The following is a 14,925-nucleotide window of genomic DNA, read 5'->3' on the forward strand; positions in this document are numbered from 1 at the left end:
AAACTGACCCTAACAAGCCTGAACAACTGGGAATGACTGGTCACTATGACACACACTGACCACCAGGGGGCAGACACTCAATGCAGGAGCTGCCCTCTGGTGGTCAGTGTGCTCCCACATGGGGGAGCTCTGCTCAGCCACAAGCCAGGCTGATGGCTGCCAGTACAGCGGTGGTGGTGGGAGCCTCTCCTGCCTCCTCAGCAGCACTAAGGATGTCTGACTGCAGCTTAGGTCTGCTCCCCGCTGGCAAGTGGACATCCCCCGAGGGCTGCCAGGCTGCCAGAGGGATGTCTGATTGCCATCTTAGGCCCAATCCCCTGGGGAGCAGGCCTCAGCCAGCAGGTGGTCATCCCCCCAGGGGTCCCAGACTGAGAGAGGGCACAGGCCGGGCTGAGGGACCCCCCCCACCCGAGTGCACAAATTTTTGTGCACCGGGCCTCTAGTGTGTGTGTGTATATATATATATATATATATACACACACACATACACGCACTGAGTGGCCAGATTATTATGACCACCTGACGTTTGTAGGCAAATTAGCTATAATTTCGCGCTGAAGTTGCTAGAGGGCCAGACCATTATAAATAGGGAAGCAGGTTGTTTACCACGACAGTAGAAGTGATTTTTTTCTTAAGATATGGGTAAATAACGCGATTTAACAGCCTTTGAACGTGGGATGATTGCTGGCGCTCGGAGCCATGGAGCGAGTATCAGCAAAACAGCTGAATTTGTTAACATTTGTTAAATGTTCAAGAGCAGCTGTTGTTAAAGTGTTTAAAGACTGGACTGTCAGCTGAAAATCTGGGTCTGAATGTGCGAATTGTGGCCGTCAGCGACTAGTCAATGTTAGGGCAGAATGGAGAGTGGCAACACTGGTACAAGACAACAAAAGGGCAACAGTGCATCAAATTACTGCAGATCTTAATCAGGGATCCTCTCAAATGATCTCTGAACACATTGTTCGCCATACATTGCATCGTATGGAATATGGAAGCCAAAGGCCTGTTCGAGCACCTTTGTTGTCTGCAGTTACCAAGATAAAATGTCTCCAATTCCCATAGGAACACAAGGATTGGACAGTCGAGCATTGGAAAAAAGTCATGTGGTCCGATGAATCACGTTTCCAGTTGCATCATGCAGATGGCAGAGTGAGAATTTGGCAGAAACAGCATGAAAGCATGCAACCCACATGCATATGCTTTGGGGCATGTTTTCCTGGCATGATTTGGGCCCTTTAATTAGTGTGGAACAATGTCTGAATAGCACAACATACCTAAGTATCATTGCTGATCAAGTTCATCCTATCATGTTGATGGCGTATCCCAATGGAGATGGCTTCTTCCAACAAGACAATGCGCTATGCCACGGTGCTTGTATTGTGCAGGAATGGTTTCAAGAACATGAGGGAGACTTTACCTTGCTTAGGTGGCCTCCACAATCACCAGATCTCAATCCAATTGAGCATTTGTGGGACGAAGTTAAAAGAGCCATCCGGCAGCTGGTTCCACAACCATTAAATCTCACAGAACTGGAAAGTGCTATTCATCAGGCATGGTGTCAGATTCCTCGCATCACCTTTCAATATCTCATGGAGTCAATGCCAAGAAGAATCGCCACAGTATTGAAGGCAAAAGGTGGCCCAACGAAGTACTGATGGGCTGGTCATAATAATCTGGCCACTCAGTGTATATATAATATATAGTTTCAGTTAAGAAGGTCTTCTCTTATTCCAGGTGCTCAGACATTTGGGTCTTCACCATCATGCTGTCCAGATAGCTACAAGCTCACTCACCAAAGGGGTGTTTTACTTCTCAAGGGCCCAGGACTGCTAAAAATGCTAGTGGCACAATCCTAACAAGGTGGCAAGTGAAGTTTAGGAAAGCTTGCTAAGTAGAATAGACTGAAGCTTCTCTTCAGCTAACCAATTATTCCTCATTAATTAAAAAATAGTTTTTTTCAGAATAAGAAGTACTATAAGAACAATAAAAAACTCACCTGCATGTAGAAAGAGGAGCAAACTGAACACCCTTCTCTTTGCATTCTCTTATTATTCTTTCTTTCACATTTCTACAGAGATCTACAACTCTAGAAAACATAATTGAATACCATATTAAGTTTTCAAATAAGTTACAAAAAAATCTAATAAATGCTGCTTTATCTGGTATCCTTCAAGTCAGAAATTCTCTTAACTAAAGCTGTCATACTTATTCCTTAAAAAATGAAAAAGAACCTTTATCACTCAAATTGAGTCTTCCATTAATAACTTTAAAGGGAACAAATTCCTTTCTTTTTAGCCATAGGAAAGACAACAGTATACTCCAGTCTCCAGAAGACTGTTTCCTACACTTAGAAAAACCCAATTTCAAAATAAATTTAATTGCAAGATTTTAAAAACTTTAAAGCTATAAACATGTTAATAAAACTCAATTCTAGATTATAGAAGTACCAATCTTATATCCATGTCTAAAAAGTTTTTAATTTAAAGTAATTTAATTAATAATCATGATATTATACCCACATGTTCAACAGCCTATTCCAAAGCACTGAGCTAACATCCAGTTCAACAAAACTGACTGGATATGTAACCCTGTGTAAAGCTAGTCTTTTTATTAAGTCAATAAAAACAGATGAGGGCAGATTGATAATATTTAACAATCTATGTTTTAATGTGAGTTGTAACATATTGTTCTAACTACATACTTTGTTTCATATGAAAAATAAAACTCTTAAAGTATATAAAAGCCACTTTATCCTCCAATAAATATCCTGGCTATGTACTGATACTGATTCCGTATTTTAAACCCTGGTGTCCTTAGAATCATGAGAATAGAAAAGATACCAAAGATACTCCAAAGATTGACCTTTCTCTAGTCTCAAGGCTGATTTGATTGTGTGAAAACAAATGTGATGAAAATAACATTAAATAGATTATGCTTTATAAAACATTAAAGTTATCTACATTTCCAATAAAACAAAAGATATATGAATATAAATATGAAAAGGATTTTAATATTTTATTAGCATGTCACATTTTATTTTTATAAATACAGTACTTGCAAGTTTTATAAACTCTAATTTTACAAAACAGTGCTCTTAAATTCTGCTTTATTCTATGGGAACTGCAGGCAAACACAATTTATCAATATTATCTATGCTTCATTTATGGAATGGTAAGAATGCATGTTTTTATTGTGTGGTTTTTAATCCTCACATGAGGATGTTTTACTGATTTTTTAGAGAAGGGGGAAGGGAAAGAAACATCGATGTAAGAAAAAAACACCAATTAGTTGCCTCCCATATGCACCCCCACTGGGATCAAACTTGAAATCTAGGTATGTGCCCTGACTGGGAATCGAACTGGCAACCTTTAGGTGCATGGGATGACGTTCCAACCGAGCCACACCAGCCAGGGGAAGAATGTGTGTTTTTAGAAAACCTGTGGTAATTTATATTATTGAAATATAAATTTATATTACTGAAATTTTGAAAATCCATTTAAAAAAATACTTTAAGAGGTTAATAAATATTACAAATTTGTAACATCACTCTAGAAAATAGAACTTAAGTGCTAAATAAGAATTATAATAATAACCAATAATAATAATGAGGAGGAGGAGAAGGAGATGGGATAAAGACCAAAACTGAAAGGTTATAATCGTTAATGGGGTCCTTTCTAGAAATGGTTTGTAGGGAGTTCTGAAAGTATTCTCTCACAAAACTTGTGCAAAGGTCGATACAATCCATTTGGACCAATCATCTATATATATAAAAGCCTAAGCAACCGGCCGACCAGACGGCCAGTAGCTATGATGTGCACTGACTACCAGGGGACAGACACTCAATGCAGGAGCAGAAACCACAGGCATGGAAACATGGAATAGACTGATGAATCTCAGAGGGAAGAGGGGAGAAGGGAAGGCGGGAAGAGATTAACCAAAGATCTTATATGCATACTAGAGGCCCTCATGCACCAGTGGGATCCCTTGGCCTGGCCTGCACCCTTTCGCAATCCAGGACCCCTCGGGGGATGTCGGACTGCCAGTTTCGGCCCAATCCCTACAGGCCAGGCCAAGGGACCCCACTGATGCATGAATCCATGCACCGGGCCTCTAGTATAGGAGATAAGCATAACTGTGTATACTTTTAAATTCTCACCTGATCTACCAGCAAATTTAACACTATTAACTATTTCCTTCTTGACAAAAATTTCCCAGGGTTTCTCTCTCATTACTGGTTTTCCTCCAAATCATCTGGATATTATTCCTCAATCTCCTTTGCTCTTATTTGCATGATTATCCCTTAAATGTTGAGGTTCCCTGGACTTCTTTCTTAGGCCCTAAAAAACAATTTAAAAAAAACAAAACACCAAGGGAGCAGATACAAACACTTATATCTGCTCCCTTGGTGTGTGTTTGTTTTTTTATTGTTTTTTTTGTTGTTGATAATCCTCACCCAAGGATATTTTTTTCCATTGGTTTTTAGAGAGAGTGGAAGGGAGGGAGGGAGATGGAGAGAAACATCGATGTAAGAGAAAAACATCAATTGGTTGCCTCTGCATCCACCTGGGAAAGAGCCTGCAACCGAGGTACATACTCTTGACCGGACTTGAACCCAAGACCCTTCAGTCTGTGGGCTTACCCTCTAACCACTGAACCAAACTGACTAGGGCTGCTCCCTTGGTTTTAATCACAGTCTCATGCTGGTGTATTCAAAATCTTTAAATCTCCACTTGGACCTCTTATAAATAGCTATTTTTTAGGCTGCTTTCTTACACTATTTCAGAGTACCTCCATAGAACTCTACGCAGAAAATTCACTGGACTACATGTGCAGTTGTGTTAGGGCCACTGAGAAATGCACAAAAACTAGTAGAACCATAATCCCTTAAGATATTTATGCATGAAAAGGTCAAGTGATCTACTAATGAGTGAGGGTTGAAGACCGTGATCCCATGGGTTGCTGCTAAACATGATCTCTATACAGCTTAGGTTTGAAAGAAAAAACATTGCTAAATGGCTAACAAATTTCATGTCAGGAAAGTAGCTGCTTTCCGTTAATTTTATTTCTTAAAACTTCAGCTGAAGAAGTTGTTTTAAATGAAAACAAACCAAATATGTAGTCTTCTGTATAAAACAGATATTGCCAATAAGTCAATTAAATATGTAAGTATATACAAAGAAAGGGTAAATAAAAATAAAAGATAGTACATGATTGGAAAAATAAAGACAAAATGACAACCATCAGTTAGTAATGATTAGTGACAAGAAAATACATACTACCGAAGAAGTAACACTATACTAACCCACTTTCACCCTGCAAGGAAAGGTATTAAACACTAAAATGGTATTTGAGACAATGAACAGCTGCCAAACTATACATGTTGTTCAAAAGTGTCAGATGTCAATGAGTTAATTCTTTTTATTGACAAGATTTATTCCCCTCTAAATTAAATTTAGAATAAAAAGCTGTGATTAACAGATCCATACTATAAAATTTGGTTATCTTACAAGGTATAGAATATGAGCATCAATGCACCCAAAATCATAACCCATCATAGACGAACACTGGATGTAGAAAAGTAAAAAGTTTTCTGGGGGAGGAAAAAAGGACAGTAGGGTAGAACAAAATGTTAAGATATGTAATATCTAACAGACAGATTCATGGGGGTTTATAGATTTAAAATAATTTGTTAATTTTATAACTAAACAGTAAAATATAAGATATCCTAGAATAAAATGTGCTAACAAGTTCCTTAAGAATTTTTATGACTTAACTCACAAGTCTACTTTCATAAAAATTTATTTTAGAGAGGGAGAAAGAGAAAGAGAGAAAGATCAATATGAGAATGCTACATCACTCGGTTGCTTCCCGTACGCCCCAACCAGGGATCAAACCTGAAACCTCAGTACATGCCCTGACCGGGAATTATATCTGTGACCTTCGATGCTCCAACCTAACTGAGCCACACCGGCCAGGGAACACAATCCACTTTTTAAGAAAACCACCTCACATTTCCTAATCAGTTTTTATTACTAATTTCCTCACCAATATCTGTATGTGTATGCAATTTAAAAACAGTACATAATTTCTTAAATCAGATTATCTTTTAGAAATCAATTAAATGCAAGTTAAGATCTTGCTTAAAGTATGCATACAAATATCAAAAGCTAAATAATGTATCACAAAAAACTTAACTGGTTTTATAATTTGGGGCCACTTTTTAGAGAACATTTAGGCATATTAATCACTTAAGAATTTAAATCAAAGTTACATAAAACCATATAGTGACATTCAGTGTTCAATATGATTCTTCAAAATATAAAGTTCAACAATAACTTCCTACTATGGAATATGAACAAATTTGCTGCAAAACAAAAAAAATGACTTCCAAATATGATAGTGTAGTGGAGATATTAATTTAAATAAAGGTGATTATGATGTTTCAATGTTTCTTTATAAAATTTTAAGTTTACATGTTCACACACAAAGACACATTACTTGAACAACTTGTAGCATATTTTAATAGCAGGTATTTTATTCCATTTTACCTGTCCCAAGGAGCAGAAGTCTCAAAAGATTCTCCTACTACATAGTATTCCAAACCCAAGTCCTGTTAAGACACATACACAAAAATCAAGAAAGTACAACAGATGCAGAAGAACCAATAATATTGTTTGTATTTCATGTTCATTGTTAGTATTTCCTGCAATTGTTGGTATTACATGTTTCCACCTTAATTTCCATGGCTCTTTACTATCCACCTCATAAGAGCTCTGGAAAGTGGTCCCAAGAGTGAGATATGACCTCCAGGAGGACAGGAACTTTGTCTGTCTTGTTCTCCTTTGTACCTTTGGCACCAGGCAGAGTGCCTGACACATGGTAGGAATTCAAACATTTCTGCAATGAATGGCGTCTCTATCCAGGAACTATCGGTACGCATGTTGAGAATACTAGAATAGATTTTTAGTGGCCTAAGCAGCAAATTAACCAATACCAAAAAAATGGCCATCAGGATAGAAGGAGCAGGAAAGTAGGAAAGTGGGGTGGGGGGAGGGGAGACCAGAGGAAGAAGAAGTTATCTCCCTTTCTTAAAAGCAGCTTTTCTTTAAAAACAAATTAGAAAATACAGTGCCTCTCTCTACAGTGTCTAGATAGACAGAACATTTGGAAACACCACTGCTAGAAATATATATATTTTATACCATAGAAACTATAATGTTTATATAAGTAACTTATAATACTAATTCCTGTAATTTCCAAACTGAAAAGAGCAATTCACAAGCTACCACAGAAATATAAAGATATGAAAGAAAAATTTCTAAGGTAGAAAAATCAATACATTTTAAGTTTTCACTTCTAGAAAAATGAAACACTTGAACTCTACCATTGATTGCCAGGAAAAATCCTAAAATTACTGATCTAAAATATGTGTTTTTCTCTTATGCATTCACTTATTCAGTAAAAATATATTTGGTGACAACAGTATTAAGCACTGGGAAAATAAAAAATAAAATAAAACAAATCTCCATCCTTACCCACCAAATCTCTAACTTGTTTTTTATTAACTTTTAACATTAACTTAATAATGAAGTAATCTTAATAATTAAGAAACTTACTTCTGATTGTATCTATGCTGTACTTATTAGTTACATTTCATTTTCTAGAATTATGAATGTAGAATTATGAGAAAATGGTCAATATGCTAAAAGAAAATGCCTAACAAAATTATGATACCCATAATGCTTATTATGAGAGATAATTTATGGAGATAATTTATGGAGATAAAAATTATAAGATCTAAAATCATCTATTAGCTTTCATGATCTGTAAATCTGTTAATCACAACTTCTAACAGAGCACTTTTCCTTTTCAGCATGGCAAGGGGGAGAGGGCTGCAGGAAGACCTATCAAATCATCGCAATCTAAAATTTAGATCTTACCTAGAATTACATTAAAATTCTTACTATGGGAGAACTTGGGGTAGACTGTAGCTAATCCTTTGTTTCTGTAAAATGATATGCTCATTACAGTTGGTTAAAATTTAAGAAAATAATTTTATTCACTCAAAGTAAGAAAAAGTATTGTTTGCAACAGAAATTGACAAGGGAAATATGTGATAACTTACTCGAAGGTATGCAATGACATAGGTCAGCAAATAACCTCTCTGTCCATTATCTTCTCCAGCTGCCAATCCACTGTAATTAAAAAACTGTTAATAAATTTCAAATGAACTATTAAAAATATATAAAACTAACCAAATTGATATGACAAGATAAATGTTTAAGATAAATGATTAACAGATGAACATATATTACTTTGCATCTCATTTTTACTTTACTCTCATTTATCATAAATATATCAAAGAGCCATCAAGAGACTAAGCTTGAATAACAAAAATCTGAAAGCACTTTTAATATTTCAGTTTGGTCATTAACTTCAAACTTTTATCAACCACACTAGCAAAACTGCCTCATGAATACAACTATTTCTATCCATATTGTCAAAAGAAAATTAGAATGAGAATCAAACTTAAATAATCTTCATAATCTAAATAAGGTACCTAAAATACTCTTATTTTATTATATTCTGACTCATATATTCATGAATTATTATAGTCTTATTCATATATAGAGATGTGCAATGACTGACTTTGTATTTGGACTGATCTTCCAAATACAAAAACGTTTATTGAATGCTTGAGCACATAGTATTTAGAATATTAGACATGGTGTCTATTTATGGAACTTACGAGTTAAATGATAGAAAACATACAGAGAAATATTTAAAGTTTATAAAGCAAGATACAGATAAGTATAAGTCCAACAGGTAAGTTCTTATTACTATGAACACATGAACTGTCCATTTCAATTAGAAAGTAGTTTTAGCCATAGGAATTGCATTTGGTGATCCAGTTAAAATTAATCCATAACAGTCTAAGTGTTCTGTTTTTCAAAAGTTATTCTTATTTTAAAAGACTATGAATGATTTCTACTCCTTCAGTAAAGACTTCTTTATTTGTGCTTCTTTCCATCACCAGGCAGAAATTAAATTTTAACTATTCTTAGTCAACTAAATAAAACTTATCCCATACTCTCAAAGTACCCACTAAAGATTCCCCAATAAAATAAGATTTCTTTAAAAAATCTTTCCTTGTGACTTTTTCGGGTCATGATTAATAATTAACTGTTATGTCTCCCTTTTCAATACCATAACTGAACTTCCTTGTTCTTGGGCATGGGTCTTGGGACTCTGTGACTTAAGAATCATTTCTGAAAGAATCATTTCTCTTTATGGCTTCAATGAACACCTTATAGTTAAATCCTTTATCTCCTGAGTTTTGTTTGGATTTGCTAAGTAAATAACACAATGTAGATGTACCCTTGTTCTATACAAATAATGTAAGGCATTTTTAGGCTAGGATACAGTGGCTAAATCAGATTTCCTCATTTAGGGGTATAGCTGGATATATTTGAATTAGTGTCATCTAGAGGAGTAGCAAAGATTGATAGGGCAGCTAGAACTACTTAAGAATGAAGTATGATAAAATGAAGGAGGCTGTCTGTATTACTAGAATGTTAATGAGTGAGGAAGGCAAACTTATACCAGACAGCTAAGAGGAAAAGTAAGAAAAGGAAGGAAATTCTGGGTTGATGTGTATGGATGTGAGGTTGGGTAGTCAAACAAAGCTCCAAAACAAAAATGAAGCTAGTCAGAAAATTGCTGTGTGACTGGAGAAAAATAGCTGAATCCATACCTCAAGTAGATATGAAACAGAATCAGACACTGAGTCCAAGAAAGAAAAAACACTACTGACCTAGAAAACAGTTCATCCTGGTGGAAGGAAAGAAAAGGAAAAGAATGTGAAGACCAGAAAAGGATGCCGAAGACCTGCACTAGAAATCTTTGAGAAGGCACATGCTAAGTATGTATTTGGTGAGAAGTAACACTTAGTGGGACTGTCTCTCTAATATTAGGACAAGTAAAAGTCCTACTTTATAGTCCCAGGTCAAGCCATTTTTCTTTAGACCCTTTTCTAATATCTGGTGGGGTGGAGTCAGGAACGCTCGGTTCTACTTTGGAAACTTGTGTGACAAACCACACAGGAACATGTATTTTTCTTATCTAAAGCAGAAAGAAATCAGATGTTCATTCTAAATTCAGTAATAGGCCCTAGCTGGTTTGGCTCAGTGGATAGAGTGTCCGCCTGCGGACTGAAGGGTCCAGGCTCGATCCCCAGTAGGGGGCGTGCAGGTGGCAGCCAATCAATGATTCCCTTTCATCATTGATGTTTCTCTCTCTCTTTCTCTCCCTATCTCTGAAATCAATAAAAATATATTAAAAAAATAAATAAATTTAGTAACAGAAGGGCTTAGAAATTAATCCCAAAAAACCTACTGCTTTATGTTAAAGTAGCAACATCCAATCCCTACTTCCTGCTCTCTACCACAAATTTCAAACAACAATTAACAAGGTTCTTAAACAAATTTAAAGCTACTTTATGAAGAAGGACTGGGAAGACTAATGAAAGAGGAATGAGAGACAATCTTTTTACATAAAAGACCCATCTGGTGAACCTAATCACTCTCATGTTGAATTACATTAAACAACTTAAGCGCACATTTTAAAAATAACAATAACATATTACCTGAAGCTCTATGATAAAATGTCAATATATTTGTCACGCCTGCTGACAGGTAATGTTTATTCTGCTTAGCTCTTAGAAGTTAAAGTACAGTACTAGCCAACACAGATCAACAACCAAAGTATTTATTCAACATTTGGCTATTATGTTCTGTTGGACTATATGTATTCAAAGGTATTTAACAGAGTTTGGGTACGTGTGGAAGGCAAGGAGGAAAAATGTTCTAAACTGTTGGAAATACTGCATTAAAAACAATCAAATTAAAGCTAATGAGGTGGTAGGAACAGAAAATTAAAAATAACAACCAGAAAATAAAGAATAGATTAATAATGCCCTAATTCAAAATAAAATACATTAGCGAATCTAACAATGAAAACTTTAGCAGAATGAAATTTATCGGAGCTTTCCGCCATGTAGTTATGCAGAAGAAAAAATGATTGAGGAACAAGGATTGGGAGAGTGGCATCTTAAAATAAGAAAAATATCCCTGAATCTTTCAGGGATTAGAGCAAAGAACTAGTACTAGAGAGAACTGGGCAAAACAGGACTTCTAGAAAACCACACAGAGATATTCCCAAGTATCAAAAACATACAAAGAGCCCTATGTCATGTGCCTAATGACAGCCTGGGTTGTTCAACACAGAAGGGACGTGGTACACTGAGAAACTAATTATAATGTAACTAAGAAATAACAAATAGTAATAGCAAAAAATGAGACCTTAATGAAGGTCTGTTTTTAATGCTTTACCTGTGATTTAAATAGATATCTCATTTTCCATAACCTATTTTTAATGGGTGAATTTGATACATGTTTTGTGTAATATAAGCAAACTGCTAGAATTACATCAATAATTCTGGGGCCTTAGGATCAGTATTTAAAGAAACCTGGATTCATGTTAAGGATGATTCATTCTTACTTTTGAGCTGTAAATGGCTGGTGTTAAAAGAGAAAAACAAAACTGGCATTACATGAAAAGATAGTTCATGACAGTTGGCTCAAATGAAATAAAACTGACAAAATGGTTCTGATAAATACTTAAAGATTGAAATACACCAGCAATAAAAATAAATATTCACCAAGAATTCAGAATAAGTATAATGTGCATGATATATTTTCAGCTCTGGAATAAAAAAAAGACAGGTATCCAGAAAACTGTTAGTTTATATACTTAAAGAGGAAAGGAAAATAAATGTAGTCCTGATGAATGGCATTTTCACTATAGTTCCCATGAATCAATCTTATAATTCATCAAGCAGACAGACAGAAACCACCCAATCATTATTCAGTTGATTATAGATATGAAATGTTTTCTGTTTCTTTATACCAGCACAAAATAATAAGTGACAGGGGGTGGAGTATAGGTAATTTATCAAATACTTTTGATTAAACACAATTTCCTTTTAAAAACATACTAACAACATTTTTATACATATATTATTACCATTAAATAGTAACATGACTGAATTTTTTCCTATTTCACTCTAGCACAACAAATAGCAAATGCTAGAAAATTAGCATTAATGGAAAAATATAATATTTAATATAGTCATATATATGATTTCACAAGAGCAACATACTAATCTAGCTTTCTACAAATTTTTAAAGTAAACTAACACAACATTTTAAGTTGATTATCATATATTACAAATTTAATACTAGAAAGGGAACATTAACAACTGCTTGGAGATATCAGAATTTTAGGTCAACTTCCTCTTGACATTATGAACTGAAAGCCATACCCAAATTTTGCAGCAATGTCATATACTTGTTTTTCATGTTGAAGAACCTTCTCACGGTCCCCCTCAAACAGTAACGTAGCGACACTTAGTTGATTTGGATCAAATCCTTTAAACTAAAAAAATAAAAATAATTACTATAGATGAATCTTATCCTACAAAATAGTAAATCAAAATACATTTTGCTCCTTTTTTTCTTTCTGATCTGGACTCTAAGACACCAACTCTTTGAAAACTGAACTTTGGTTGTCATAGGGATGTAAAGTACAGCATAAGGAATATAGTCAATAATCTATATATACTAGAGGGCTGGTGCACAAAATTTGTGCACTCAAGGGTTTCCTCAGCCCGGCCTATGCCCTCTTGCAGTGTGGGACCCCTCGGAGGATGTCCACCCCAGTGGGGACCCTAACCCCATGGAGGTTTGGCCAGCCTGGGTGAGGGGCTGATGGCTGTTTTCAGGCTGGTCACACCCCCTTTAGGGTGGGGGGTCCCCACTGGGGTGCCTGGCCAGTCTGGGTGAGGGGCTGAGGGCCGTTTTCAGGCTGGCCAAGCACCCTGGTGACGTAAGCTCCCAGCCTCTCCTTTTTTTCTTTTTCATTCTGGGATTTATTTACCTTCTATAATTGAAACTTTGTTGCCTTTAGCGGAGGCCTGCGGAAAGCTTGGCTTCCTCCATGGCCAGGGGCAACCCACTCCTGCTCGCTCCAGCTCCGTGGCCACGGCTGGCTGAAAGCAGGTATCTGGGATTGGTTTACCTTCTATAATTGAAACTTTGTTGCTTTCAGTGGAGCTCAGAGCCGGCTCCTGTTCGCTCCAGCTCCGTGGCCAGGGCTGGCTGAAAGCAGGTATCTGGGGTTTATTTACCTTCTATAATTGAAACTTTGTTGCTTTCAGTGGAGCTCAGAGACGGGCCGCAGCAGGCGGGGAACCTTGGCTTCCTCCATCACTGGAGCAAGCAAGCCTCCTGCTCGCTCCAGCTCCGTGGCTGCCAGCTGCCATCTTGGTTGGGTTAATTTGCATATAGTCGCTCTGATTGGCTGGTGGGCGTGGCTTAAGGTGTAGTGAAAGTATGGTCAATTTGCATGTTTGTCTTTTATTAGTATAGGATAAAAGCCTAATATGCAAATTGTGCCCTCGGGAGTTCGACCGGGAGTTCGATCGTTTGCTATGATGTGTGCTGATCACCAGGGGGTGGCGTGGAATGAAGGAAGGCCCTGGCCAGCAGCTGGCAGCTGGCAGCCGGGGAAGGGAGGCCCTGGCTGGCAGCCTGAAGGCCCTGATCAGCCCAAATCACTGGCCAGGCCTAGGGACCCTACCCGTGCACAAATTTCATGCACCAGGCCTCTATTATACTAATAATTATGTAAGGTGTCAGATGGGTGTGAGATTTATTGGGATGATCACATAGATATGTAATGTTTAATCACTGGGATGTACACCTGAAACTAATATAATAATGTATGTTGACTGTAATTGAAAAATAAACAATTATTTAATTTTTTTTTAATTGAGCTTTGGAACTTTACATGGCAATCAAAAAGAACTAATGCACGTATTCAGATCATCACAATAGAATAAAACTATGAAAAAACACTTCACTTCAAAGTATGCCTCAGTGTCAACTGTAATGACTTACTGATATGTAAACACAACAAATAACTTATAAGAATTATAATTATAATAAAGAATCCAGTAAAACTACCAAAATGATAGAAATTAATAAACGATATAGGGGGAAAGTAAAAACCAACAGCACCCTTACATACTACAATAACTTATTAAATAATATTTTCAAAGGAGCTCTTATCTATAAAATTAAAATATAAAACAGCTAAGAATAATCTAAAAGAAAATATATAACTTCATTAGAAAAACATGTCTAAAAAATATGTCATATGTTCCTGAGTGCATAAATATTGTAAAACCTGTCAATTCCTGCCCAGATTAATAAACAAGTTTATCTTAATCCTAATGAAAATCTATATGGACTTTCTAAAATAATGAAGAGTTTTAAAATTTTTTCTACGATAATAAACTGGTAGGTAACAGTGATAAAATTCCAAAAACAAGACCTACAGCAATTAAATTCATTTACTTTTTTAGAAACAAAAGCTAATTAAAAAGAATTTGATACATTTAAATGGAGTTTATTTCTTGGAAAAGTATATAAGATGACTTGGACATGGCAAATCAATATAAGAAGCAGGGATTAGTTAATGGTGTTTTCACAACTGGTTACCAATTGGGAGAAGGATTAGTAAAGATTAATTTAGGTCTATCTCTCATTATAAAATTGAAAAAATTCAAATAGTAATAAGATTTTTAAAAAATTTAATTCCCATTTAACAAAATAGCAAGAGAGAAGAAAATGGTCCTAATCATAGTTCTGAAGGAAGGCTTTTCTAAGCTTAGAAGCAATTAAATAATCACAGAAAAATATATAAAAACTAGAGGCCCAGCGCACGATTAAATCGTGCGTGTGTAGAGTCCCCTAGGCCTAGCCTGCCATCAGGGCCATGTCCGCCGCCCTGTGACGCTCTGCC

General features: G+C 36.1%; 1 protein-coding gene across 3 annotated transcripts in view; it reads right to left on the bottom strand.

The window, feature by feature from the left end:
* The window catches only part of AGPS (alkylglycerone phosphate synthase), a 124,113-nt gene that overhangs the window by 25,099 nt on the left and 84,089 nt on the right, over positions 1-14,925 (bottom strand). For all 3 annotated transcript variants that reach the window (XM_006083078.3, XM_023744539.1, XM_014467649.2), the window contains exons 14-17: positions 12,383-12,495; positions 8,126-8,195; positions 6,549-6,610; positions 1,997-2,086 (exon numbers count right to left, since the gene is read on the bottom strand). In XM_006083078.3, coding sequence (XP_006083140.1) covers positions 1,997-2,086; positions 6,549-6,610; positions 8,126-8,195; positions 12,383-12,495 — 335 coding nt within the window. The remainder of the gene's footprint in view (positions 1-1,996; positions 2,087-6,548; positions 6,611-8,125; positions 8,196-12,382; positions 12,496-14,925) is intronic.

This window comes from Myotis lucifugus, unplaced genomic scaffold (genome assembly GCF_000147115.1).
Source record: "Myotis lucifugus unplaced genomic scaffold, Myoluc2.0 scaffold_5, whole genome shotgun sequence".
Lineage (NCBI taxonomy): Eukaryota > Metazoa > Chordata > Mammalia > Chiroptera > Vespertilionidae > Myotis > Myotis lucifugus.